The sequence below is a fragment of the Osmerus mordax genome, chromosome 2 (assembly GCF_038355195.1).
Source record: "Osmerus mordax isolate fOsmMor3 chromosome 2, fOsmMor3.pri, whole genome shotgun sequence".
In the NCBI taxonomy this organism is placed as follows: domain Eukaryota; kingdom Metazoa; phylum Chordata; class Actinopteri; order Osmeriformes; family Osmeridae; genus Osmerus; species Osmerus mordax.
Window position 1 is genome coordinate 20,657,744 of NC_090051.1, and position 27,965 is coordinate 20,685,708.

At 49.7% G+C, this 27,965-nt stretch overlaps 1 protein-coding gene across 4 annotated transcripts; it reads left to right on the top strand.

Annotated features, from left to right (window-relative positions):
- Positions 1 to 563: 563 nt before the first annotated feature.
- On the top strand, positions 564 to 27,900 carry mcf2lb (mcf.2 cell line derived transforming sequence-like b). Of its 4 annotated transcripts, none has more exons than XM_067255645.1 (32): positions 564 to 1,221; positions 6,824 to 6,907; positions 8,159 to 8,273; positions 12,228 to 12,318; positions 15,768 to 15,887; positions 16,311 to 16,427; positions 16,602 to 16,751; positions 16,880 to 17,004; positions 17,222 to 17,336; positions 17,599 to 17,718; positions 18,093 to 18,284; positions 18,684 to 18,875; positions 19,248 to 19,407; positions 19,612 to 19,676; positions 19,827 to 19,909; positions 20,113 to 20,179; positions 20,308 to 20,423; positions 20,555 to 20,624; positions 20,921 to 21,013; positions 21,223 to 21,315; positions 21,409 to 21,534; positions 21,788 to 22,009; positions 22,162 to 22,254; positions 22,328 to 22,406; positions 22,622 to 22,679; positions 22,882 to 22,997; positions 23,422 to 23,514; positions 24,249 to 24,323; positions 25,158 to 25,291; positions 25,622 to 25,734; positions 25,895 to 25,995; positions 26,496 to 27,900. In XM_067255645.1, the coding sequence occupies exons 1-32, from the start codon at positions 564 to 566 to the stop codon at positions 26,573 to 26,575; spliced, it is 4,116 nt and encodes a 1,371-aa protein (XP_067111746.1). In that variant the 3' UTR covers positions 26,576 to 27,900. The 4 variants fall into 4 exon arrangements, with proteins under 4 accessions (XP_067111746.1, XP_067111754.1, XP_067111764.1 ...); XM_067255653.1 differs by having other exon boundaries at positions 25,158 to 25,267; XM_067255663.1 differs by having other exon boundaries at positions 971 to 1,221; positions 22,625 to 22,679.
- Positions 27,901 to 27,965: the final 65 nt, after the last annotated feature.

Here is a 27,965-nt window from a genome sequence, read left to right on the forward strand (position 1 = left end):
GTACACTTTAAATCAAGCAGAAAAAACTAAACATGTACTCCCTGTTAATAAATAAAAGAAGGTTACCAGTTTCACAGAGTGGGGGATTTCCCTATCCGCATGCGTGCTTGTGTGTGAGTGAGAGTGTGAGAGAGAGCGAGAGAGAGAGAGTAATAGCAGGATGATATTCACACCGAACAGACTGGAATAAGAACACACATATTGAACAGGGAGGGGTCGTGCAATTGTCCTATTTTTGGGAGGGATGGGAGGGATGGCAGAAAGGAGGGAGGGAGAAAAGTAAGGAAGGAGGAAGGGAGGCGGAACTGCACTCGACCTTTTGTCTGGTGTGGGGGGGGGGGGGGGGTGTAACCTGATGTGGAAGGAGGAAGTACCAGCAGTCACTGGATGACGACCTGCAGGCTACAGACGACCTGCTGACGAGAGAGATAGAGAGCGAGAGAGAGAGATAGAGAGAGAGGGTGGGATGGAAACGGAGAATGAGGGAGTGTTTAGGAGAGAGAAGAGGTAGAGTCAGAATGACGGAGAGAGAGAGAGCAGCGGCCACACCTGGAGCGAGCTGCATGGAACCAGACTCGCTGGAGAGGAGAGAGGGAGAGGGGGATGATCAGGAGGGGAGAGGAGGAGGAGGAGGAGGAGGAGGAGGAGGAGACGGCTACTGGCACAACAGCACGGGAGGAGATGAGATGCCTGATTGGGGCTTAGGGTTCGTGATGGAAGACGTAGAGTTAGACTCTGGCTTCTTTTTTGAGGGGGAGGACTTTGAGGTGAGCGTGTGGGGGCAGACGGGTACAGACTGGGGTGGAGAGAGGGGCGAGGGGGAGGAGGCGGTGATGAACAAAGTGGAGGAAGAGTGGGTGACCATGAGGACAAGGGGGGGACAGCCAGACTGTCTGTCCGAAAGCAAGGGACTGCGGATGGAGGAGGAGGAGGGAGAGATGAAGGGAGCGACGGAAGAGGACGGGCCGGAAAAGACGGAGGAGGAATCAGTTCAGATCTCTAACGGAAAGATGGAGGTAGATCTAGAGGTATTGGTGGATGGACAAAGAGAGGAAGGAGGCGGTGCAGGGGTGGATGGCGAGGTGGCTGGAGGCGGAGGCGTAGAGGCAGTCATGGAGGTGCTTCTGTTTCCGGTCGTGGAGGATGGAGGCCTGATGAGGATCTCTCTGGAGGAGGTGGAGAGATACTACCACTTCTCTCGATGTTGCCATTGGCTATACAGTGAGTCGCACACCCCTCCATCTGCTTTGGTACGGTCTCTCTTTTGGGGTTTGTCTTCTCCTTCTGACTGTTGTCTCTCGTCTTAATTCAGTTCAATTCGTCAGTGCTTAGTTGGCATAAATGAGTGAGCAGTAATGCTTAAGCCAGACAAGATTGAACTAAAAATAGCCTTAGTGTGTGTCTGTATGTGTGTGTGACCCACTAATGTTTGACTCTTTACCTACAAACGTGAGCTGGACTGGTCACTAATCCCTATTTAGCCTTTAGGCACCATAAGTTCCTCTTCACCAGCTGGCAGTGTGTGTGTGGGGGTGTGTGTGTGGGGGGGGGGGTTTGTGTGGGGGTGTGTGTGTGTGGGTATCAAACCAAATGAAGTCTGTTTCTATTGAAGGGAGAGCTGGGAGAGAGGTCTTTGCAGTTGGAGGGCTTGAATAAAAGGCCACTTCATTTGCATCAACTATCTGATGGAAGCAATCACATCCTGTACACCCCATCTTTTACTCAGACACACACACTCTTGTACAAAACCTTGGTTTGCAGACGAAAAAAATGACGTTGTGTCCTTGGGCAAGGCACTTCACCTTACTTGCCTCCGGAGGAATTACCCTGTACTTACTGTAAGTCGCTCTGGATAAGAGCGTCTGCTAAATGACTAAATGTCATGTCATGTATTCACACAGTGCGTCAGCTAGTCTGGATGAGTAACTGATCCGTGGATGTTAGGGTTTGTTTTCCTCTTTCTCTCTTCCTCTCTCTGTCTCTCCGACATCATCGATACTGATGTGGGCTTAGAGGAGTGAGTGAGATGTTGAAGTTAGCAGTTCCAGTATCTGTATCCATGCCTTCTCTATCACTCTCTCTCTCTCTCCTGTCGTGGGAACCAGTACCTGATACTGCTGCTCTCTCCACACCCTCTCTGAGGACCACTGCCCTGGGGTCTTAATGGCTGTATTGTCCTGTGAGAAGGGGGAGGGGAGGGGAGGGGAGGGGAGGGGAGGGGAGGGGAGGGGAGGGGAGGGGAGGGGAGGGGAGGGGAGGGGAGGGGAGGGGAGGGGAGGGGAGGGGAGGGGGGGGGGAGGGGAGGGGAGGGGAGGGAGGGAGGGTGACATTTCTTATGGAAGAGGAAGTGGCAGAAGAAGTTAGGATAAGGAGGAGAGGAGAAAAGAGGCAGATGAAGGCAGGCGTTCATCTGCCTGCCTTCATCAGAGGTGTGTGTGCGTGTGTGTGCGTGTGTGTGTTTGTGGGGGGGGGGGTATTCATGCATATGATACGTGTGGGAGCCAGGGGAAGGGGGCTGGAGGGGGCTAGTGGTAGGGAGGGAGGGGGGTGGGGCAGTTCTGTGCTTACTTAATACCAGGAGGAGCGTGTGAGTGCCCCTGGGCAGTGTGCAGGTGGGGGGGGAGAAAGAAAGGAGTTCCTCTTTAACCACTTAACCAAGGAGCCAACATGAACCAAGCGGGCCGTGTCAGTCAGGTGTTAGTCCCAGACATCCTGAAACAGGTGCTCTCCCTGAGCAGGGCTCTGACAAAGACGGCTAACCCATCAGTGGTCTACAGTTTCCAATTTGGTGTCCACCAATCTGAACATGGACACGCACACAAACGCATGCACAGACACACTCTCACACACACACACACACACACACACACACACACTCACCGCATAGGCTCCAATTTCATCTTTGAAGTCTTAGCATGAAAGGAAGCTTTGTCCCAGAGGAAAGGATCAATCCATCAATAGATCAATCACTCCTAATCAATATCTTCTCTCCATCTTTATTGTGGATAGAGTGTCCTGTATGGACAGGCCACAGGACACAGGGAGAAATACAATCTCTCCTTTCTCCGGAAGGAAATCTGGTTATTGATCCCTTGTCATTAACCCGAATGTCACTTCCACTGAAAGTGTGTGTGACTGTGTTTATAGTATCTTTGTGTGTGTGTGTGTGTCTTTGTTCTACTGTCTCAACCTGTGTTAGAGTGTATGGTAGTTTCTCTGTAATCTCCAGTTGTCTCTGCTGTAGGTTTGTCAGTGTGTGAGGCAGTTACAGGCAAGCGACAATAGTGTCCGTGTGTGATCTTTACTGTTCCACTCTAATGCGTCAGTGTGTGTGTGAAGATAGGACTGTGTGTTGTAGATTAGTGTAATCTAGGACTACCTATCTACCTAGAGGTCACCTGCTGTCACTGCAGCTCTGCTCATCTGCCACCTGCCTCTCTCTCTCCACTGGCATATACCAAGCCACCTGCCTCTCTCTCTCCACTGGCATATACCAAGCCACCTGCCTCTCTCTCTCCACTGGCATATACCAAGCTACCTGCCTCTCTCTCTCCACTGGCATATACCAAGCCACCTGCCTCTCTCTCTCCACTGGCATATACCAAGCCACCTGCCTCTCTCTCTCCACTGGCATATACCAAGCCACCTGCCTCTCTCTCTCCACTGGCATATACCAAGCCACCTGCCTCTCTCTCTCCACTGGCATATACCAAGCCACCTGCCTCTCTCTCTCCACTGGCATATACCAAGCCACCTGCCTCTCTCTCTCCACTGGCATATACCAAGCCACCTGCCTCTCTCTCTCCACTGGCATATACCAAGCCACCTGCCTGTGATGCCATCAGTCAGGCAAGGGCCATATGTCACGTTCTTTGTGATGTCATAAACGAGGAAAGGGCAAAAGGAGTGTCAGAGCCATGTCCTGATATCATTATGGTGATGTCATTAGCGTGATGGCTTGATTGTGATGTCAGAGGCATGGACGTTCTGCCGTTTTTCTGTGCTACTTCTGTACATTTCTCTTGTCATTGTGACGTCACATTGTTGACCTCAATATTGACATTCCCAAGTGTGATCATGTGTACCATGTTACGTAACCTGTTTTGTAATGTCACACAATACCCCTATTAGTTTTTTTTGGGGGGGGGCAATACCTTTCAATGCAAATTGTTGTGTGGATTACAAACTGCCACAACATTTGTATTCTGGATGTGTACACATTCAGAGCCATGTCAAAACAAACTATGTTATAATCCTTGGGTATAGAAACAAAAATAAAGTCCTTCAACATTCAGTGCCCCACTCTACTCCTTTCCTAAAATGGTACATTCTCCTGATTGGTTAATATGGTTCTCTGTGTTGATGGGCTAAGCTAAGGCTACCACCTGATAGGCTGCTCACAGCCAAACAAACTGACCCACTCTGGGGTTGCATAGTCCTTCCTTCCTGTGTGTGTGTTTGCTTTTTACTCTTTCTGTTTGTACAGGTGTTTTGTGCATGCATGCATCTGTGAGTGTGTGTGTGTGTGTTTAACTAGTAATGTGGGGTCCTGAAGTAAAGGATATGATAAAGAGAGACAGAGAGAGAGAGAGACACAGACAGAGAGAGATGGAATGACAGATGCAAGCAGGTGAGTGGAACAGACACAAGATGACCAATTTACAAGAACCTGTCTCATGGGTTTCATCTGTGCAAAGTAAAAACAGCCTTTAAAGTACTTTCCGATACTCAAGTGTACTTTGTAGTTTACACATGGTACAGTTTGCGTTACCTGTGAAGTCAAGTACCCCGTTAAAGGGAGCATTTAGAACCAGGCTGTGAGAGGGAGCTTGGTAGGAGGGTACCCAGGAAAGGTGAGCCCTGGCTGGGAGGGCTTTCAGCCACATGCCCCTGCTCTGCCCAGAGGTCACCACACTGGGGCTGGAGTTTTAACACAGGTACTGTCCTGCATCTGAACTGGACAGGCTTAATCAGGGTTTCCAGCGTGTTTGCGTGTGTGTTTGTGCGTGCGTGTGTGTGTTTGCGTGTGTGTTTGTGCGTGCGTGTGTGTGTTTGCGTGTGTGTTTGTGCGTGTGTGTGTGTGTGTTTGCGTGTGTGTTTGCATATCTGCATACGCACACTTTCCAGTATCTGTTTGTTTGTTGTGTGTGTGCGTGCGTATCATCCTGTGTCGGCAGTGCCATGGACGTGTGTTGACTGTAGGTTATGAGTCTCTTGTGTTCACCAGAGCAGCTGTGTTGGTGCTGTGTGCAGCATGGCAGCCTTCCAGTGTTTACTCAGTGTTGAGTGACATGGAGCTAAACATCAATAAGCACTGAGGTCTCGGCAATAATCTGTTGATTTGATTGCTCTCAAGTATTTAAGCCTCCCTGCCTTTGGAACTTGAGTGAACCCCTGAAGACACTCTGGCTTTGGATCCTCCCAGCTCAGTCTGAGCCTGCCTGCGTTGATCTGTCTCTGTTTTAGACAAAGCAAAAGACAGGGAGTGGATGTCCGTTCTCCAGTTCATCCAGCGTCTCAGATGATCATCTGTCACGAGCTGCTCATTAACTAACTAGCACGGCGGAGGGGGGCCAGCCGCTGAGGCACCGTCTGACAGAGCAGATCCTCTGTCCTCACCTCTCGCACCCTGCCTGGGCACCCTGCCTTGGCACCCTGCCAGGGCGCTCTGCCAGAGCGCTCTCCCATCCGTTATACACACTGGAGGAGATGAGCTTCCCTTCACGACCACTTCTCTGTGGGTCCCAGGGCACCCATTAGATGTGTGTAGGAGCGTGCCAAGTTTTTGTGTGTGTGTTTGGTAAGTAATAGTGATGAACGACACTCTGTGGAGGAGACTTATTGATCTGTTTTGCGCTGCGCTGTCAAGCTCTCTGTTTCAGCTCTGGTAAGACTAGGGGTTCATTTGATATGTCTCCAGCTCCTCTGCTTTAGTGGCCTGGGGCAGGATGGTACGTACAGGAGACAGCATGGTTGGACTGTTGGTCTGACTGCTGAATGTGATATCAGCTCATGGATGTTGACACTTTGATGTTTAACATCAATGATTTACTAGTATACTGCTGCAGTCCCAGACTGTTGAATAGAGAGAGAGAGAGTGTGAGTGTGTGTGTGTGTGTGCCCTTTTGACGAGCTTCAGCAAAGGTTAATCCACCACAAAATCCACCTCACACTATTGCAGCTTTGTGTTTAGTTTCCACCAACACACACTGGTGGGTGTCTTGGGTTTCCCCTCTCTAAAGACCAAACATGAATGGAAGAATGATTATACCTAGATCTTCTGTTTGACCTAATTCCAGTTGACCTAAAGTTTAGTCCAGTCAACCTGATCCATGATCCAATTTACCACTATTCACCCCCAAAAGGCCTCTTAGAAGCCTGGGCCCACGGTTCTCTTCTCCCCCCATCCTCACCCTCCTTACCTGGGTTTAACCACTATCCACTGCCTCCCGCTGGGGGTCTACCCCCAAATCTGATTATTGTAATCCCTCTATGGGGTACGGTGTTGGGGGTTGGAGGGTTGGGGCAGGTGGCTACTGATGGGGGGGGGGGGGGGGTGTTAAGTAGCTGGCCATGCTGGTGGATGCAGAGGAATCTTTCTTTACTTGGGAAAACAAGCAGGGAAGCTTGGTTTGAAAAACGTTTGCATGATCATTTAAAGAACATTATCAGATTGTCACAGGGCAGTCTGTAGTTGCCTTAGAGTTTATGGTTGATGTTCGTGTACTTCCAGTCCAGGCTGTCTGTTGGGAAGTGTTTATGATGATGATGATGTTGTTGTTGTTGTTGTGGTCAGCCTAACGTTGTTTGTTTCCTCCTCTAGATGAGATCATGCAGCAGGAGAGCAGTCCTCTGTGTGCCGCTGACATCACTCCTGACCTCAGGAAGCAGTTTGCCTTCCTCTCAGGTTAGACTTCCTGTCTGAACACTGTCTGTCTGAACACTGTCTGTCTCTCTGAACACTGTCTGTCTGAACACTGTCTGTCTGAACACTGTCTGTCTGAACACTGTCTGTCTGAACACTGTCTGTCTTTCTGAATACTGTCTGTCTGAACACTGTCTGTCTGAACACTGTCTGTCTCTCTGAACACTGTCTGTCTGAACACTGTCTGTCTGAACACTGTCTGTCTGAACACTGTCTGTCTCTCTGAACACTGTCTGTCTGTCTGTGTCTCAGTTATGTGCAGCGTGACGTCTGTCTCCTACCATGCTAAACAGCCAGTGAACCAGAAGAATTTGCTATTCAAATATTTCCATTATCTACCTCTACCTGACTTCCTCCTGATCATTTGTTTATGACGGGGTTAGTCAGTACCAAACACACTGACCTCCTTTCTGTTAGTGTGTGCGTGTGTGTGGGAGGGGTACAGTACCAATCAACCCTTCTTTTCAGTTCAATAACAACCATAAGACTTGTGATGTGAGTCACAAGTCAACACTGTTCTGCAGTAGGTGGTGTGTCGCCTTGTCAAGCACCCACTGCATTCACCTCATCATGTAAAGAGCCCCTGACACACACACACACACATCCACACACACAAACACACACTGCCCCCTCTCTCTTGGTCTCTGTTTGTGCATGCTAGGTGACCTTGGTCTGTCAGAGATATTGGATGTATTCTGCCTCTTGGCGTCCATTTTGCAGCCTCTCCCCTCATGAGCTGAATAAAACACACACAACCAAACGATGACTGCACAGTTCCTGTTGCTATAGCGACAATGAGAAAGGGAAAAGCAGACAGATTGATATTCTGATCACATGGGCTGACAGAGCAGCTGCTACCCCCAGAGAGAGAGAAAGCGAGATAGTGAGAGTGTGAGAGAGAGGGAGCGGGAGAGAAACACCATTGAATGGGTATAGGTCAGTGGTTAGAGCATTTGACTGAAGATCAATACCTACCATAGGTTCAAATCCCCCCTATGTACATTGCTTAGGATAAAATAGAACAGTTCATATATATTTGTGAGACCACTGCAGGAAGTGCAGTATTTCCTGCTGTTTCTCCCAGACTGTCTCTCTGGCGCCCCCATGTGGCGTGTAGCTGGATCAAAACATCACACAGTCCTAACCGCATAGCTCTGCATCCTGAGAACATGGAGATGGAGGGAAGTACCAGCCCTTTAAATGGCTGCCTTCTGTCTGAACTTTATTTCCCAGGGGGCCGAGGACAGAACGGCAGCCCCATCATCGTGTTCCCAGAGTTCCCTGCTTTCGGCGAGCTCCAGGAGAGAGAGTTCCACAACGTGCTCACCTACCTGACCAGCGTCCCCAGGTGAGATCCACCCCACACACACACACATACACACTCCCCCCCACACACACACACATACACCCCCCCCCCCCCACACACACACACACACACACACATACATACACACTCCCCCCCCCCCCACACACACACACATACACACTCCCCCCCCACACACACACACACATACACCCCCCCCACACACACACACACACATACATACACACTCCCCCCCCCCACACACACACACACACACCCCCACACACACACACATACATACACACTCCCCCCTCCCACACACACACACACACACACTCCTCTCCTTCTCTGGCCTCCTGTGTTCTTCGTTTTACCCCGCTCGCGCACCCCCCCCCCCCCCCCCGGTGTCTCCAAGCAGTGTGCATGTATTATTCACAGCTTACTATAAACTGTGAGGACCGCAGTCTGTTCTATTTAAAGCCAGAGAGAGAGAGGGAAGCGGGGATAGAGGTTCCTCTGAGAAGCAAAAATCCATATTGTATCTCGCTTCTCTGACAAATATGGAATATATTACAAATGATACGTAGAAAGTGTTTGCTGATGTATTCCCATTCACGGTGTTCACCCTCTGAAACCTACTCATTGAGGAGCACGTTTTTCATGGAAGCGTTCAGGTTTCCAGCTCTGTCACAGTCGTTAACTAGTCTGTATGTTTACTCAGTTCCTCTGTGCAGGGTCCACATCTCACCTGTAGGGGGCAATAGACCCCTACTTCATTCTGTCTAGCAATCCTTAGTTGAAGGGATAATGGCTTTTCTGCCTGATTTCATCTAATGTCATATTTTCACGTGTGTGTCCTGTGTGTGTGTGTATCCTTTGTGTGTGTGATGACTAATGACTAAATGAATGTATGTAATGTGTGTGTGTTCTAAACGTGTGTGTGTGTGGTGTTCCATGGAGAGGCTGTAGACGGAAGGGGGGCAGGGTTTGTCATAATGCTGCTCTGCTAATTAGCTGGCCGAGGCTGTAACAAGGCCTTTATCAGGCCGCTGCACAGTGCCTTTGTGTGGGAGAGAAGAGGGGGGGGGAGGGGGGGGAGGGGGGAGGGTAAACCAGGAGAGGACAAACCCCCCCCAAATCCTCTCCTCAGACTCCCCCCTTTTCTCTCTCCTTGATCTTGTCAGCTTCCCCTGTCTGACAGTTTTTAGTTTTGATGTCTCGTCTTGCAGTCTTTCTCACCACTGTCCTCCTTCTCTTTCATTCCTTTTTTCATTCCTCCTCTCCATCCCTCCATCCCTCCTCTCTCTCCATCCCTCCTTCTGGTCGCGTCTGTCTGGAGAACTCTTCGTACTTCTAAAATAGAAACGGGAAAGTCTTGGCTGTTTAGGTTTGAATAATGCATGCAGACAGCTGAGGTGTGTGTGTGTGTGTGTGTGTGTGTGTGTGTGTGTGTGTGTGCGTGCGCGCGTTAATGCATGCCTGCATCTGTGTGCCTCTACTCTGCATTTACATAAATGGCAATGGATAAATGACTATTAACTATTAAATTAAGTCCCTACCTTTAGGACTTGAAAATGTCCTCTTAGCTTGGGTTCAACATGGTGTGTGTGTTGCTCACCTTATGGAGGGTGAAACAGACAGGCCCTGAGGGGGAATCTGCTCTCAAAACCTCTACAGATGGCCAGGTGCTACCACAAGGACACACACACACACACTCCACCTGAAAGAGCATGTGAGGATGTGTGTGTCAGTGTCTGTGTGTACGCGCACCAACGTGATCTTGAATAATAAAGAATTAAATGGTTTCCCAGATCCAAAATTCAAAATATCACAAACTTCTACGCATATTGGCCATTTTCTTTTATCACCACGACTGAGTTTTGAAAGTATTAAATTTGTATTCTGTCTTCAGTGATTTAAAGCTTTAAAAGGGGGACTGTGGGGTTGTTGAATTTTCCAGTTCCAAATTCCTTTGAAGGTATTCCCAAAGTGTAATCAATTTCCCCTCTCCCAGCCTTCTAACGTGGCGTGGAATCTGTCTGTCTCCTAATCCTGTTTCCCCTCTGCTGGGAGAGGCCTGCCCAGCCTCTGGAACACAACACACACTCACTAAATGAATTAGCCATATCCTTGGGTGGACGGTGGGTGTGTGTGTGTTTGTTCTGGTTCTCTGCCTCCCTTAATTTATGCATAAATGTGTTGGTTTAAATCAGACTGAGTTGTTGGGGCATCACTAGAAGATATGACCTGAGTATTGAGAGCTCTCCATTTGTTGTTGATTTAAATTTCATTTAGCCTCTACCTCCAGGCTCTTATTATAGCGGTCGTCATAGCAGCAGTATGAGTGAACTCCTCTAAGACAGAGCCTTGGAGCTTTTCCTCATCCCAGGGCTCAACATAGTAGAAAAAACAATTATTTAGACTCCCCTCTGGTATCTTACTTGCTCACTAATCAACAACACCTCCATGAATATGTAGATTGATTCAATTTCACACTGTTGTTCCTAAGAAGGCGAGACTGACTGTATCCATTCACCTGAGCCAATCACGTAATGTACGCAGATTTGAAACATTTGGTTAACTAATTCTAGTGATTCGCTTGATTTGATTTTCCTTCGACAGTCATTTTAAATGTCCCTTTATTACGCTATGATATTAAACAGTGTAATTAGAAACATTGTGCATAGTCTTTGTGACATTGTGTGCTGTATTATTTTCATTCATACAGACTCTAAACCAGGGCTGTATGTATCAGTGAAAAACACTATGAGGAAACAGCAGTAGCCAATCATCTTCCGGGCATGCAGTCTTTGTGTTTGATACTGCAAATTGTGTGTGTGTGTGTGCGTGTGTGAGTCCTGATCTGGTTCCCTCCTTTCAGCAGCTCTCAGAAGGGCCATCAGTATTAGAACCCATCTCTCCTTCTCTCTCCTCTTTTCATACCCATGTCCTCTCTCTCTCTCTCGCTCTCTCTCGCTCTCTCTCTCGCTCTCTCTCTCTCGCTCTCTCTCTCTCGCTCTCTCTCGCTCTCTCTCGCTCTCTCTTTCTCTCTCTCTCTGCATCTGAGGCAGTGTGGCAGTAGGTCTGAATGCTTGTACTGGTACACAAGACTAAATGAGGGAGAGGGAAAAGGAGAGAGAGAAACAGACATTATGATATGGTAACATGGGAGGATGACAGATGGATGGGTATAGTAGATGGCTGACAAAGATTGGGTGATGAAGCACCTCTACTACACAATGCTGTAGAGAGAGAGGGAATAAGAAACAGTGACATTGTGTCCTGTATTATTTGGATGTTTGTGAGAAAAGAGACAGGATGAGACAGCTTATTAAAGGAATACAGAGACGGACATATAAAACTTGCAGGATAGAGGAAAGGATGGATGGAGAGAGAGAGAGCAGTGGACTGTGCCATCTATCCACATTCCCCACACCTCCTAGCCTGCTGACTGGCCACCAGAGCTGTCCGTCACGTCCCAGCTGCGCTCTGATAGGCCGGTGGTACAGCAGCACCCGGTGTGCGATTGGTGGAGGGGTGAGCGTGGTGCTGAGACTGAGAGGGGATGCTGTGGGGATCCATTCAGTTTGCTCCCCTCCTGCAGAGCACAGGGATTGTGTCTGCTCTGGGACACCACCTCCCCTCCTCTCCTCCTCTTATAGAGGCTGCATGTGACTGTGCTTGGGTCAGGGTTTGTTTGGAGTAGCACAGCTGTTTGGATTAACTAGCGAAGGGAGACACTACAACGTTCGTCTGCTATTGTGGAGAGTGTATATATGTGTAAGTGTATATATATATGTGTAAGTGTATAAGTGTGTGTCTGTGTGTTGAGCCTGCTGGTCATCCATACATGGGACATTTGTATTGCTTGTTCATGTGTCCATCGTCTGTCCTGCCTCCCACCTCTCACCTGGTTTGTCTCTGAGTGCCAGGGAAGATGCGTTGTGGTTGTGTTGGGGTCATGTTGAGGTTGATGTGAACTGTGGTTGTGTGTTCCAGTCTGGCGGCGACAGGGGTCGGCTTCATCCTGGTCATCGACCGGCGGCAGGACCGATGGGCGGACGTCAAGGCAACCCTGCTACGCATCGCAGTGAGTTCATCTCTGTGTGTGTGTGTGTGTGTGTGTGTCAGGGGCCTGGGTCTGAGTGTGTATGTGTGTGCCCATGTGCTTGCAACAATACACGTTTGTTTTCATCTTGTCTGGGGTGGAGTGGAGAGGGGCCCTATCCTGTCACTCTCTCCCCAGGGAACAGAGAGGGTTTGGCAGGTTCCAGCCCTCTGAACAGCCCTTCTCTCCACAGAGCTCCACATCTGTGGCACAGAGCAGGATAAATATCATTCGAGCCCCAGGGAGAATGATATGAAACCACCTTCCACCCATACCCCCCCCCCCCAGCCTCTCTTCTACCATTTCACCCCAGCACTCCCCACTTCAAACCCTCATCACCCCCACCCATCACTCCCCACCTCTCCTCCCCCATCCACCCACCACAATCAGAACCAGCCATGTGTTTCTATTGCCTGGGGGGTCAAATAAATTGTCATCAGAGAGAGAGAGAGGGAGAGGAGCATGTTGCTGCAGTTTGAAACCTGTGTCCTTATACAGCCACTGCTGATTGAATGTGATGAGATGAACTATTTGATCGTAGCAATAAGAAAACATATAATACTAGATCAAATACAGTAGAATCACCAGTCCATGACACAGCTGCTATCTGATCACAGATGCACTCCCTGGAAGCAAAGTTGTGTGTATCCTGTGTTGTTGTATAAAGAGATGTGTGTGTGTGTGTGTGTGTGTGTCATGAATCTGACTGTACTGTTCAGTGTTGTCGTGTGCATCATGTGTGTATGACCATGCCCGTACAGTCATAGACGACTCCATGGATTTGCAGTATGGGTTTGTGTGTCCTACTAACCAAGTTCAGAAGTGGAACAGCATGAGTCATGTTCTCTTATTCCAGATTATCTGCTGTTGCCTACACACTCTCCAACACCACGGAGAGAGGGAGGAAGGGAGAGAAAGAGAGGGAGGGCGAGGGGAGTTCTTGTGTAGACGTCTAGCACAGAGGCTTTTTATACCTCCCTCTTTCACTCTTCCTTTCTTTTCCTCTCTCAATCTCTCCCTGTCCATCTTTCCCTCTCCCTCTCTTTCAGTCTCTCTCATTGTCTCATTGTATTTGTCAGTCTCCCCCCCATCTCATAGTCTCTCCATATCTTTCTCTCTCTCTTTCCCTCCTCTTTTTTCTCTATCACTTGCTCCATGTCTCCATCTTCCTCTCCCTGTTCTTCTGATCTGGTTTCCCAGCTGGTAAACAGCCTGTGTGTGTGTGTGTGTGTGTGTGTGTGTGTGTGTTTCTGCTGGCATGTCTGTGTGTGTGGATGTTTGTGTGGATGTTTGTGTGGATGTTTGTGTGTGTATAAGTGTGCCTGACTCTGTTTTTGATTGTCGTTCTACTGAAGCTGAGGCAGTGATTAGTACCAGCTTGAATCACTCTCTGCTGAATGAACCAGGTGGGAATGCATCAGTCTATTTCCAATGTTCCCTGCCATCAACATAAACACCTCACCTCATCTTCACAACCCAGACACCAGACATCTAGCAGGGCTTCGCTGGATAGCCTGGACACCTTCAGCACCAGGTCACAGAGGACAGCTCCCCCACTAGGACACATCCCCAGATTGTAGGATTTACCCCTTCATGAAGGGAGAAAGGTGGGCTGGTGTAGAAAAAGATGAATATCACCACCCCCCGTCCTTTGGGAACCCCCACCACCCCACCCCCACCTGTCCTCGCCCATTCAAATTGAATCAAGCTTTATTAATCCCAGGGGGCAGACATTCCAGGCTGACAGACTGGTAATGGGGAGCAGTCATGGGCAGTGTGGCTGAGCTGGAGCTAGCCAGGCGGCTAAATGAACAGAGATGAGAGCTGGCAGGTGGGGAGTTGTTTACTGTCTCTCCCTAATGAGCAGTCATCCAGGCTGAGGGCACCACATCAACACTGTTGTAAAGTGTGTGTGTGTGTGTGTGTGTGTGGTACATGTTTACATAATAACTTCTGTTGGTTTGTTTATTTTATATCAAATGGGATTGAGAAACCTTTTTGGTTATTTTATTTATTTTTTCTTTGTCTTTGACTTGACTAGTCTGTGTCCAGGAAACAGATCGTGTGTGTGTGTGTGTGTGTGTGTGTGTGTGTGTGTGTGTGTCTGAAGAAACACACTCCCACAGTCTCCTCTCCAGTGTGTTTGTTCTGGGACCACAGTCCATGAAAAGAACAAGCAGACCATGACCACAATTACTGAACCACCCCGTGTCCACCAGTCTCAACGCTGCGGTCGACCGGCTACAGGGGACACACACACACACACTCACACACATATACACACACACACAATGACACATATATACACGCCACAGAGAGACAGCAGGCCTGTCCGGTGTGAGTCAAGAGAAGCTGATTTGAGAGTCAGATCAGTTCTTTGTTTTGTCTGTTTCAAGGAACAAACAAACAATCCTGTAGATGACTGAAAACAGAATCTGTTGAAACTCTACCCCCTCTCTCTCTCTCTCTCTCTCTCTGTCTCTCTCTCTGTCTCTCTCTCTCTCTGTCTCTCTCTGTCTCTCTGTCTCTCTCTCTCATTGAACAGACAGGAACAGTTTCTTGATTCATTAATTCCATTAAGAGTCTCCAATCCCGGGAGATTAGTCGTTAACGAGGATACTTGCCAGTTTCTGCTTAGCCCTGCGTTTTGTGGCCCTCCACCGGGAGCAGGGAGGCGGAGTCAGGCCGCTGTTTAGGTCATTAGCTAATTACAGCTGCGTTAGCAGACCCATCACTGGAGAGACCAGACAGCTGGCTCTCCCCCGGAAAACCATCCATTCACCCCTGGAACCTCACTGCAAAACAGTCCAGATTAATGGCATGCTGGGGGTAGAACTGTGGGATGTGCATTTGTACGGCCGGGAGGGGGAGAAGGAGAGGGAGAATATTCAGTGAGCTACAGTACTGGATGGATCCGTTTTCTTTATAGGAGTGTTTTCTATACCTACCTGGGTCTGTGTGCGTGTGTGTGTCGGATGTGTGTGTCTGCCTTGGACTGTGTGGAGTAAACAGGTCAATAAGAGATCGTCGACACATGTATGGGTAAAATGGATTCTGCATGTAATCTGTAACTGGTACAATCCCTGACAACCTGCCTTCCCCCCACCCCTCCCTCACCCCTGCCTCCCCTCCCTCACCCCTGCCTCCCCTCCCTCACCCCTGCCTCCCCTCCCTCACCCCTGCCTCCCCTCCCCTCTCTCCTGCCTCCCCTCCCCTCTCTCCTGCCTCCCCTCCCTCACCCCTGCCTCCCCTCCCCTCTCCCCTCCTGTCCCTCACCCCTGCCTCCCCTCCCTTCCCTCACCCCTGCCTCCCCTCCCTCCCCTCACCCCTGCCTCCTCACCCCTGCCTCCCCTCCCGTCCCTCACCCCTGCCTCCCGTCCCTCACCCCTGCCTCTCCTCCCCTCACCCCTGCCTCCCCTCCCCGTGTGCAGGGCTCGTTCCCAGGGAACCTGCAGCTGGTTCTGGTTTTGAGGCCCACCACGCTGTTCCAGCGCACCCTCTCTGACATCCTCTTCAAGTTCAACAAAGATGAGTTCAAGATGAAGGTTCCGGTAGGTACGCAGCAGGCCTCCCTACGAGAACAGGGAGTCAGGTGGCTGAGCGGTTAGGGAGTCGGGCTAGTAATCCGAAGGTTGCCAGTTCGATTCCCGGTCATGCCAACTGACGTTGTGTCCTTGGGCAAGGCACTTCACCCTACTTGCCTCAGGGGAATGTCCCTGTACTTACTGTAAGTCGCTCTGGATAAGAGCGTCTGCTAAATGACTAAATGTAAATGTAAGAATAGGCCTTTAGCATCGTAGCAACAGGAACCTGCAGTAGAATCTCAGTTTTTTTTTGCTTCCCTCAAACATAAGTGTTTTGTATCCCCCAACTCCTGTCACCCCACTGTGAAGCGAATTGTGTTGCCTCCTGGTATGAAATGCATATAAAAATACATTTAGATTTGATATGGTGTGTGTGTTTGTTCCCTGCAGGTGATCATGATCAGCTCTGTGACAGAGCTCCACTCCTACATAGACAGAACCCAGCTGACCCAGGACCTGGGGGGAGCCCTGGAGTACTGCCACGACAAGTGGATCTCTCACCGCACTGTGAGTAGTACACACTCTTCATACACACTCACTCCTCACATAAATACATACATATACACACACACACACACACACAACTGTGAGTACCCACTACTCACACCCAGAACACACACACCACACTACCAAGGCTGTGAATACACACTCCTCAAAGGTGTGTGTGCGTGTGTGTGTCAGGCCATCGAGGGCTTTGCTGTGATGGTGAAGAGGACAGCCCAGGCTTTGCAGACGTTTGGGACAGAGCTGGCAGAGACCGAGCTGCCCAACAACATCCAGGCCACCTCCAAGCTGCTGCAAACACACACCAGCAAGAGGGACAGGATGAAGGTGGGCTTACTGGAACAACACACACGCACACACACATTGACCCCAGACTCAGTCATCGTAGATTTATTGCTAAATTTGTGTGTGTGTGTCTCTGTGTGTGTGTGTCTCTGTGTGTGTGTGTGTGTCAGGATGACATGCTGGTAGCTCTGGGCCAGGGCAGCATGTTGCTGGAGAGCATCAACGAGCCTGTGGTCAGAGACCCTGACCACAACATGAACCAGGATGAGCTGGAGAACCTGGCCACCGTGCAGAGGTCAGAACCCAGCACCTAGAACCTAGGAACACTGCACAGCTTAGACCGTCGCTGTTGAACTCTGAAGTTGCAGTTATCAGAAAGTGGACATCACTTTGGCAGTAATTAATTTACCAGTTAGTTAGAGCCCAAAACATTTATGTTCTTCTCCTTTCTCCTCCCCTCCCTCCTCCTCCCCTCCACCTCCTCCTCCCCTCCACCTCCTCCTCTCCACCAGACTGCTGTCTCAGCTAGATGAAACAGAGCGAGCGTTTGATGAGTTCTGGGCTCGACACCAGACCAAGCTGGAGCAGTGTTTGCAGCTGCGCCACTTTGAACACAGCTACCGAGAGGTACACCTGCCTCTCACACACCTGCCTCTCACACACCTGCCTCTCACACATCAATACCGTACATGAAAGTCTACGAGGTGCACTTGATTTAAGTCACAGTCTCTGTTTTGGTGGCAGCTCTGATTTTCTCTGCTTTTGATCAGTCGAATCAAGTGTACCCCACGTAATCCTGCTTTTGTAAGAGAAAGAGAAGATCACACCGGCGTAGGATCTAGTCTTGGCGGACGCGTTCCCAACGGCTGTTGCCATGGTGATGTTGCAGGTGCGGGCGCTGTTGGAGCAGGTTTCTGAGAAGCTGATGGCGTTCTCCGAGGTGGGGATAAGCCCCGCCCACGCCGACCACATATTCAGAGAGCTGATCAACCACGAGGAGAAAGCTTGTGTAAGAACACTGACCTACACATACACACACACGCACACACAAATGATGTTTCCAAGCACACTTGGTCTAGATGTTGTGATATGATCACCCCTTAATCATCATCATCACTATCTCTCCCTGTCTGTGTCTCCCGTCCCTTCTCTCTGACTGCATCCTCCTTCCATCGCTCCGTTCTCCCTCACCTTTCCCTCCCCTCTTCCTTCCCTCTCCCTCCCTCTTCCTTCCCTCTCCCTCCCTCTTCCTTCCCTCTCCCTCCCTCTTCCTTCCCTCCCTCTCCCTCTCCTTCCCTCTCTCCCTCTCCCTCTTCCCTCCCTCTTCCTTCCCTCCCTCTCCCTCCCTCCCTTTCTCCCTCTCCCTCTTCCCTCCCTCTGCAGGAGGTTCTGGATCAGGCCCTGGCTCTGGCTCAGCAGGGGGACGAGTTGATCCAGAAGTCCCACTACGCCGAGGATTCCATCCAGCCCAAATGCAGCGAGCTCCGAGCCGTCAGCGAGGATTTCAGCGGCCGTCTGAAGGACAAGAAGGAACACCTCCTCAAGGCCATTGAGCTGCACCACAACCTGGAGAGGGTGAGGGGAAAACACACACACACACACTACACATGGACATGAATACACACACACTAGTGACAGTCTCTGACTGTCTCCCTCTCTCCCCCATCCCTCTCTCCCCCCATCCCTCTCTCCCCTCATCCCTCCCTCCCTCTCTCCCCCCATCCCTCTCTCCCTCTCTCCCCCATCCCTCTCTCCCTCCCTCCCCTCATCCCTCTCTCCCCCCATCCCTCTTTCCCTCTCTCCCCCATCCCTCTCTTCCTCCCTCCCCTCATCCCTCTCTCCCCCCATCCCTCTTTCCCTCTCTCCCCCCATCCCTCTCTCCCTCCCTCCCCTCATCCCTCCCTCCCTCCCCTCATCCCTCTCTCCCCCCATCCCTCTCTCCCTCCCTCCCCTCATCCCTCCCTCCCTCTCCAGGCATCTAAGTGGTGTGATGATGGCATCTACCTGCTGGCCTCCCAGCCAGTGGACAAGTGTCAATCCCACGAGGGGGCGGAGTCAGCCCTGCGCGAGCTGGAGCGTTACCTGGATACGGCGGAGCAGAACACGCTGGCGGACCAGGACTCTGTCGCCAGGGACTACCAGAGCATCCTCAGCCAGGAGTTCAGGGTGAGGACGTCTGCCCAGCCACGACCCTCTCAACCTCAAACACTGTTACTAGCACTGTGCTAGTCCCTACTGTTAGTTACTGCCACCCTATCATTATTGATACCCTACAGTAATGTACCTACCTGCTAAGATACACTAAGATGATGTACATCAACCTGATCTGAGCTGCCAGTATTTCGGCTTTCTCTCTCTCTCGCTCTGAAATACAGCTGAACATACAGCATCCCTAACGTGAAGCATAAGCCTTTATCAGGCCCACTGAAAAGGTGTTTTTCATGCCATCAGTCATGTTCTGGACGCGTTAGAACCACAGGAAGGGCGTCTGGTGCGCGTGTCTCTGATGCTCCCTCCTCTCACCTCCTCTCACCTCAGGACCAGGTGGAGAAGCTCCTGCTGAAGCAGGTGTCCATGCAGGAGATGTTTGACAAGAGGAAGGTGAGTCTGAAGAAGCTGGCTGCCAAGCAGACCAGACCAGTGCAGCCTGTGGCCCCCAGACCTGAGGCCTTCATCAAGTCTCCTCTCACATCACCAGGTGAGCTGGCCCTCACACCTGATAGTCGTTATGTAACATTCACACCTGATACTCCTTATAACACACACACACACACTGATCATTGAGTGTTATATGAGAACTTTCTCATATTTCGCACACGCACCTGGCCATCCCTCTCACCTCTCACCTCCTCTCCCTCTCCCCTCCTCTCCCCTCCTCTCCCTCTCCCCTCCTCTCCCCCAGCACACAGAGTCCAGCCTGAGAAGACCAGCATAGATGAATCAGACAACGCAGTCGGCTGTAAAACAGTAAGCAGTCATACTATGTTCTAGAGCTTGTTGCGCTACATTAATCTTTGCAGGTTTCTGCTCTGTGTGTGTGTGTGTGTGTGCAGCTGCCAGTGCAGGTGTACCAGCTCCTGTAGTTCTTCATGCCAGTGTGTGTGTGTGTGTCCTCAGGGGGAGGGGCTACAGCGGAGTGACAGCACCAGCAGACACGCCTCCCTGTCAGAGGAGGAGGAGAACCTGGCTGTTCTCAGGAGGTGAGTGGACCGCTGGTCCAGGGGAGGGGCTGGGCCAATCACACTGCAGGATCAGGACTCGAATTTAAATCATCATAAACATCAGCCTCCCTTACAGCATAGAGATACTATAGGTTCATTATTTACTGTATATGTGTATATACAGTGGGACTGCTGGAAGTCTTGTAGCTCACCTCATTCACCTGCTGGCTGTTGTTCTTCAGACATGTGATGAACGAGCTTCTGGAGACAGAGAGAGCCTACGCAGAGGAGCTCCTTTGTGTGCTGCAGGTAGGACACACACACGCACACGTGCAGCAGGTACACACACACACACACACACATCACTGGGCCTGTCTCCATAGGTGTCTCCATGGAGTAACAGCTGCCTTATCTGACTGACTGTGTGTGTGTTCCAGGGCTATGCCTCTGAGATGGACAACCCCTCCATGGTCCACCTCATCCCAGGCCCGCTGCAGAACAAGAAGGACGTGCTGTTTGGCAACATGTCTGAGATCTACCTCTTCCACAAGAGGTGACACAGCTCCCCCTGGTGGCCAGCCATCACACTGGGCCTGATGTGTCTTCCTGATGCACCATGTAAACTATTCACATCATTCCGTCTCCCTTCCTTTTTTTCCTTACATACTCTGTCTGTCCCTTTAGGACGTTCCTAAGAGAGTTGGAGCAATACACGGACTGTCCTGAGTTGGTGGGACGCTGTTTCCTGGAGAGGGTGAGGACGATGGATGGATGGACGGATGGATGGATATAGAGATGGAGATGGAGATAGAGATGGATGGATGGATGGATAGATAGAGATGGAGATGGAGATAGAGATGGATGGATGGATAGAGATGGATGGATGGATAGAGATACAGATGGAGATAGAGATAGAGATGGATGGATGGATAGATAGAGATGGGTGGATATGTGTGTGTACAAAGAATGAAACAAGCCAGTGGCCTCCTGTGCCTTCAGGAGGGAGATGTGAGTGATGTGTTGTTACTCCCTGTGTTGCTGCTGTGTCAGATGACAGACCTGCAGATCTATGAGCAGTACTGCCAGAACAAGCCTCGCTCAGAAAGCCTGTGGAGAAGCTGCTCCGACTGCGCTTTCTTCCAGGTAGGGGAGCCCGACACACACACACACCACAAACACACACGACACAAACACACCTGCACACCCAACCACACTCGCACACAAAAACCCCTCCCAACACACTTTTCTTTAAGATTAAGAAAATCATATTAAACGGCCACATCCTCAGTTATAAACCAAACAGCTGTGGTGGTCCCATGTGAAGCCGTCCTGACAGTGTTATGTGTCACCAGGAGTGTCAGAAGAAGCTGGAACACAAGCTGGGGCTGGACTCCTACCTGCTGAAGCCTGTCCAGAGGATCACCAAGTACCAGCTGCTGCTCAAGGTACCAGACACCACGCCTCCACGCTGCCCTCCGGCTGCATGCTGACCCACACTCATCATGGTGTGTGTGTGTGTGTGTGCGTGCGTGCTCCAGGAGATGCTGAAGTACAGTAAGGGCTGTGAGGGCACTGAGGACCTGCAGGAGGCTCTGACCTCCATCCTGGGCATCCTGAAGGCCGTCAACGACTCCATGCACCTCATCGCCATCACCGGATACGAGGTCAGGAGCCCTGACACGGCACACAGAACAGTGACACAGCACACGGAACAGTGACACAGCACACGGAACAGTGACATAGCACACGGAACAGTGACACAGCACGCGGAACAGTGACACAGCACACGGAACAGTGACACAGCACACAGAACAGTGACATAGCACACACAAAACGATAGTGTACTCATCCATTTAATTCAGACTGTCCATGAGACAACATCACCATGACCTCTGACCCCATCCTCCTCTCTGATAGGCCAACCTGTCGGACCTGGGCCGTCTCCTGATGCAGGGCTCGTTCAGCGTGTGGACGGAGCACAAGAAGGGCCACGCCAAGGTCAAGGACCTGGCACGCTTCAAGCCCATGCAGAGGCACCTGTTCCTGCACGAGAAGGCCCTGCTGTTCTGCAAGAGGAGGGAGGAGAACGGGGAGGGCTACGAGAAGGCCCCCTCCTACAGCTTCAAACAGAGCCTGAACGTGAGACGCTTTGAGATACGGGCCGCCTCAGGCTCCGAGCACTAAACAATATGATCGTGCCTTTGTGGACATAAACATTTATTGTAAGTCTGGAGGTAAATATTTTAATCTGTCTGTGTGTGTGTTTGTCTGTCTGTGTATGTGTTCTCCAGATGAGTGCTGTAGGCATCACTGAGAACGCCAAGGGAGACAACAAGAAGTTTGAGATCTGGTGCAACTCCAGAGAGGAGGTCTACATCGTACAGGTACACACACACACACACACACATAACACACACACACGTGATGTAGATGAGAATACTGAACCTTGTGTTGCAGGCGCCCACGGCGGAGGTGAAGACCACATGGGTGAACGAGATCCGGAAGGTTCTTACCACACAGCTGGAAGCCTACAGAGGTACGACCACTGGTACTCACCCCCTAGATACAGTATATACATGTACCTCTAGTCTCTGTGGTTCCCTGTACTTCCCTGTGGTTCCCTGTACTTCCCTGTGGTTCCCTGTACTTCTCTGTAGTTCCCTGTACTTCTCTGTAGTTCCCTGTACTTCTCTGTAGTTCCCTATACTCACAGCTTCCCGGATGTGGCTCCTCCCCCTCCGTGTGTTTCAGAAGCCAGCCAACAGAAGGTGTCAGACCAGGTGTTCCAGTTCCCCCCCGTCAGCCTCAGGTGAGTCACCCCTCAGGTCCGAATGGCAAGTCAGGGTTGACTCCCGCGTTATCTTCTGTCCCCAAAATGGCCGATCCCACGACTCCCCTGGCCTGGCTCCCCTGCGGAGGAACAGGGGTTCAGCTCTGTCATGGCGTGAGCTGTGGGTCGCCTGCTCTCCTGCAGTCTGTGTTGACCTGACGGACTCTCCCGTCTCTTCCAGTCCTTTCAAGACGGGCCAGAGAAGCTTCAAGAAGGGAGACGAGAGGAAGGGAGAGCCAAGCAGCCCTGATGCCAACTCCTCCTCCTGCTCCCCGAAGTCCTTGGAGAAAGGAAAAGGTGAGGAGAGAGAGAGAGGACTGAGCTAGAGAGAGGGCACTACTTCCTGATATCTTCCCCCTTTCACCTGCCAGCAGATCTCAACCCCTAGTCTCACCTTTGTTTCTTCTGTTCCAACAAATACTTGTTTTTCATTCTTTCTGATGGTATGACTAATCTATATTTTTTCCTCCCCCCCCCCCCCCCCTTGCCTGCATCGTCGCTCACTGTTCAATTCTCCATTTGCATTCTTCTCCTTTTATAAAATCGACACCATTCTCTTTTCTTCCTCTCTTCTTTTTTCTCTTCTCGCCATCGTGTCACCTCCTCTCTCCTTTTCCCCTCTGTACCTCCTTCTACATCTCTCTGTTTCTCTCGCTATTCTCCCACACTCCCTCTCACCTCCTTCCCTCCCTCTCCTTTTCTTCCCTCTCTCCTGGGCCAGATGAGGCAGTGACCAGCCCAACATATGACAGGGCCGCCTCGGTTAAAAAGCGTTTTACCTTGCAGGGCTTCAGCAATCTCAAGGGGCAGAGAGGTAATAGCCCAACCAACCCACCAGGGGGCATCAAAACCCTATTAGCATCCAGTACTCAATATACCCGCATTATTCATCATGTCATTTGAACCATGCAACTAAACTGTCATTGTTTGTGGGTCCAAGATGGACCAGAGTCATAGTTCGGGGAGAAGGAAAAGTCGTTTGTATGCGATTAGTTGATGTGATTGTGAGCTAGTGTGTGGGAGACCGGATACATAAGCTCTTATTGAGGTCCAGTTCCCAGATTAGGGGGAGTGGCTTTGTGAGGTCATCAAATCAGAGGTCACATGTGCATGCTTCCTTCCTCCCACAGAGCCCTCCCCATCTGACGACAAAAGCTTAACTTTACCCATGATGCCCTACTCTCCACCAGGTACCCCCGACAAGCTTAGACAAAATATCAGAGGGGGGTCTAGTATAGAATGATCCATAGAACACAGAACTAGGACTAAAGTATGTAGACAATACTTCATTGTAGAAACAGTCTGTGTTAGAGTCATTATCATCATGTGGTCCTCTAGTTTGCAGTTGGTGTCTGTTTGTATGCCATGTTCAGAAATCCATGTACAGTAGCTCTACATTTGTAGGAACTTTCCATCTCTCAACCGCACTAAGTCAAATGTTTTTTCCGCTTGTTCTTTTTCCCCCTATTCATCTGTCTCTACCCTGTCCTGCTGTTCCTGTTCTGATCTCTCTCCTCCCTCTATCCCCCCGGTTCCTCCCTCTGGCAGGCTCTCTCTCCAGCCCCGACCACAAGACCAAACGGCACGAGATAAAGAGCGACCCCACACCGTTCGGCTTCAAAGGTAGTCTGACAGAACCTGTGGACCCTCTTGGGGAGGGCAGAACCTGGGGGCCTCTCAGGGGAGGGCAGAACCTGGGGGCCTCTCAGGGGAGGGCAGAACCTGTGGTCGTTCATCTACATGTTATGGCTTTAGCCCCAGCAGTCTATGACTTTTAGCCTCTGTTGGCTACAAGATGATAGTTGGTGTGTACAACTGAAACTCTTCTGGGTCACCTTGAGAGAGTCCTCCCTGTCACATAGTTGACATGCAGCACAGTACACAAGCGAGGCGTATCCTGGGTAGGCGAGTGAAAGTGGTGGTAGATGTACAGAGGCGTGCTCCAGAGAGTGACTGGCTGTGTTTCCTCAGACGCTGGCCCAGAATCTCGCCTCCTCCTGGGCAGAGTTAGGTGGTTCAGCACCTCTAGTCTCTTACAGGTCCGGAGGAAAGGTACAGTGTGCATGCTGGACACGAGGTGTATGGGCACTGCACTGATATTGTTGGTGTGAGGCACCTTCACCTGTGTGGCACTATGGGGCTGTTACCGTGGATCCTTAACATCCTCACCCTCCTTCACGTCCTCACTCCTTAAACACACACATTCCATGCACTACCACATCTCGATAACTACTTAGAAAGTAGATTGAGATATGTCAATGCCAAACCCTTTCCAAAAGCAAATAAAACCAGTCATGGTGTGCATGTGATCCTGGGTCTCTGAAGTAGCTAGGAGGGCTGTGAACCAGAGTGGTCTCCCTGGTGATCTCCTGTGTATGTGTGTGTGTGTGTGTGTGTGTGTGGTAGGATAATTGAAAATCTAATCCTAACACTATTGTCCTGCTGTTGCTGCTCTAGGCTGGACAAAGGCTTCACTCTCATTGGACGCTTCGGAGGAGAATGACGGTTATTCCAGCGCTGAGGATCCAATGAACTCCGACCCTGAGGATGAGAGCAGAAAGAAAGTGGTCAGTTACCCAGCATGCCTGCTGGTGCGTCTGTGTGTGTGTGTGTGTGTGTGTAAGAGAGAGAGTGAAAGACAAAGCAAGTTAAAGACAGGTTTCATTATACATGGGTGGGATATTCACCCACTGTTTGGAAACGGCTCATTTGTACCTCGCCTTCTTTTTATTTAAGAAGATTATATTTTATTTCAAGGCCGGATCCTCAGTTATTTAAAAAATGCTGTCCCAACCACATCTGAAAACAAATCTATGTTCCTGAAGAGATCTCAGTTTAAATAATGAGGTTGTTTCAAGGAATATTTCTGTCAACGAAATCGTGCAACAGCTCACCAGTGCTCTCCTCTCTCCCACCACCAGACCGCTGGGAAATACACGGTTGTGTCTGACTATGAGAGGGTGGGGTCTCAGGAGCTGTCAGTCAAGAGTGGAGACCTGGTGCAGCTGGTCAAGGAGGGGGAGGAGGGACAGTGGTAAGAACTATGTTTCCTGTACTGTGATTGGCCTTCAATGATTCCCCTTCCTGGTTGTGGTTCTGAGGATGAATGATGGATTATGTATTCATGATTTACAGTATTTTAAGGTATTAGCTGAACCAATGTATGGCGTATGTTTATGCTGTTGTGCCTGTAGGTTTGTGCGTAACCTGAAGACCAGTAAGGAGGGCTGGCTGCCTGCTGCCAACCTGCTCACAGTCATAGAAGAGTCCAAGTCCTGCCAGTCTCTCAGCTCAGGTGGGACACACACACACTCACACACACACACTCACACTCGTGTGTGTGTGTGTGTGTGTGTGTATGTATATATATGTTTCAGTGTTTCCCCTAGGTTTACTGCTTATTTACACGACGGCATGTCATTTATGCCGTCGTGTAAATAAGATAAATAACATAAGGCCAATAAGTTTGTTTAATAAAAGAGCAAGCTATAGACCGGTTTTATAGAAAAGGTAACCTTAAATGACTTCTTTTGTGATTAGGCGCTATATATAAAAAATAAAATAAAAGATTTATTTTTTTTACGATTATTTTTTAAAATTTGTATTAACTTGACCTTCCAGGGGGGGCGGGGGTTCCCTAATATAATGGTAGGGGAAACACTGTTTTTATGTGTGAGAGACCCAACAACACATATTAGTGTACATACAGTATGTCAACCTATATGTGCTCATGTGTCTTATCTTGTGCTGGCCAACCCTCAAAACTGTGTGTGGGTGTGTGTGTGTGTGTTCCAGAGGGCAGTGGTTCAGGGAACCTCAGTGCGTCCTCCAGCTGTAGTGAAACCTACACCAGCTACTCTGACATCAAGCCCTGACTCCTCCACCTGCCCCAGGACCCAAGCTCTGCACCTCCCGCCTCCACCCTGAGCCCTGAAGCACCGCCCCCAGGCATCGCCCCTAGGCTGCCTCAGCCAGATGTACTGTGATAGCACTTTCTCTGCAGAACCCCCCCCCCCCCACACACACACACACACACACACACACTACTCCCTCAAAGCCAATCAGATTAGCAGAATGCTGGTCAGCTGCTACAATTGTGTTTATCAAAGAACTGATGACAACCTCCCATCCATGGATGTATATCATAGAAGTTACCTGTTCTGACATGATCCAAAACCATGCTGTGATGTCCCCTATAAAAGAGCATCCACGCAAATACTGTAATGCGGGCTGGAATCACGTTGCACTTTCTACAAAGTGAACTTTGGCGCCCCTGTGGTTAAATGGTAATCACACTGTCGCTGGATGGAGTTGTAGATTAGCGGATATCCTTCGGAGCGGGACTGTGAGCAAGTTGATTGTAGAAGATCTTTGAGTTAGGCCAGTAGTTTAAGCATCTCAATGGCGTCTACAGCTCAGTTTTGGTCTGTGACGTAGATTCCTATATGCACACGCGAAAGACTGCATTTAAAATGTAGTTGTAAATAAAATTGTAACTATGAATGATATGGAAAATAGACAAGGTTTAAGATTTCAGATTGTTGCTCTAAGAGTGTCAGTCGCTGCGGTTACCAGCCGCATTTTCCCCTCCTTGTGCAACGTGTGTATATTTGAATGAATGAGAGGAAGGGGAAGCAATATTGTCGCTGACTTTTCTATGACTGAGGCATCTGTCGTCTGTTTAAGTTGCCATCCGCTTCTCTTTATCACGTCTCTGTCATTTGTCTTTTTCTTGTTCAAAACATTTCACTTTTGTTTAAAAAAACTATTTGCATTGATATATTGGCTGGCAACTGCTTTTTCTTCATTTTACTTTCTAAACTGTCGTTTTACATCTGTGATGTGTCCATCACAAATTAAACTGACATTAAAAGTTATGTGATACAACTATTACATTGAAACAGTTTAGCCATTGTATTTGTGTAAAAAACAACAAGAAAATCCATATTGTGAACAACTCAGAAACCAGTGTAGGTTTAACTTATTACAAAGGCCATGTTATGTATGTATTGTAGATAATGTTCATTATCATCACCAGATGTTTATGAAATCGGAGATGTTCTATTGTATATTAAGATTCACAGCAGTTGTGAATGTATTGGTCAGTCAGTTGTTGTTGTTTTTTTTTTATAAAGGACTTGTAGTAATAAACATTATTTTCTTGTCTTGTTTGATCGAAATTATCCAATAAAAGTCAAATACGGTGGCCGAGACGTGTCAAAGGAACTGCACATTACATTACATTTACATTTAGCAGACACTCTT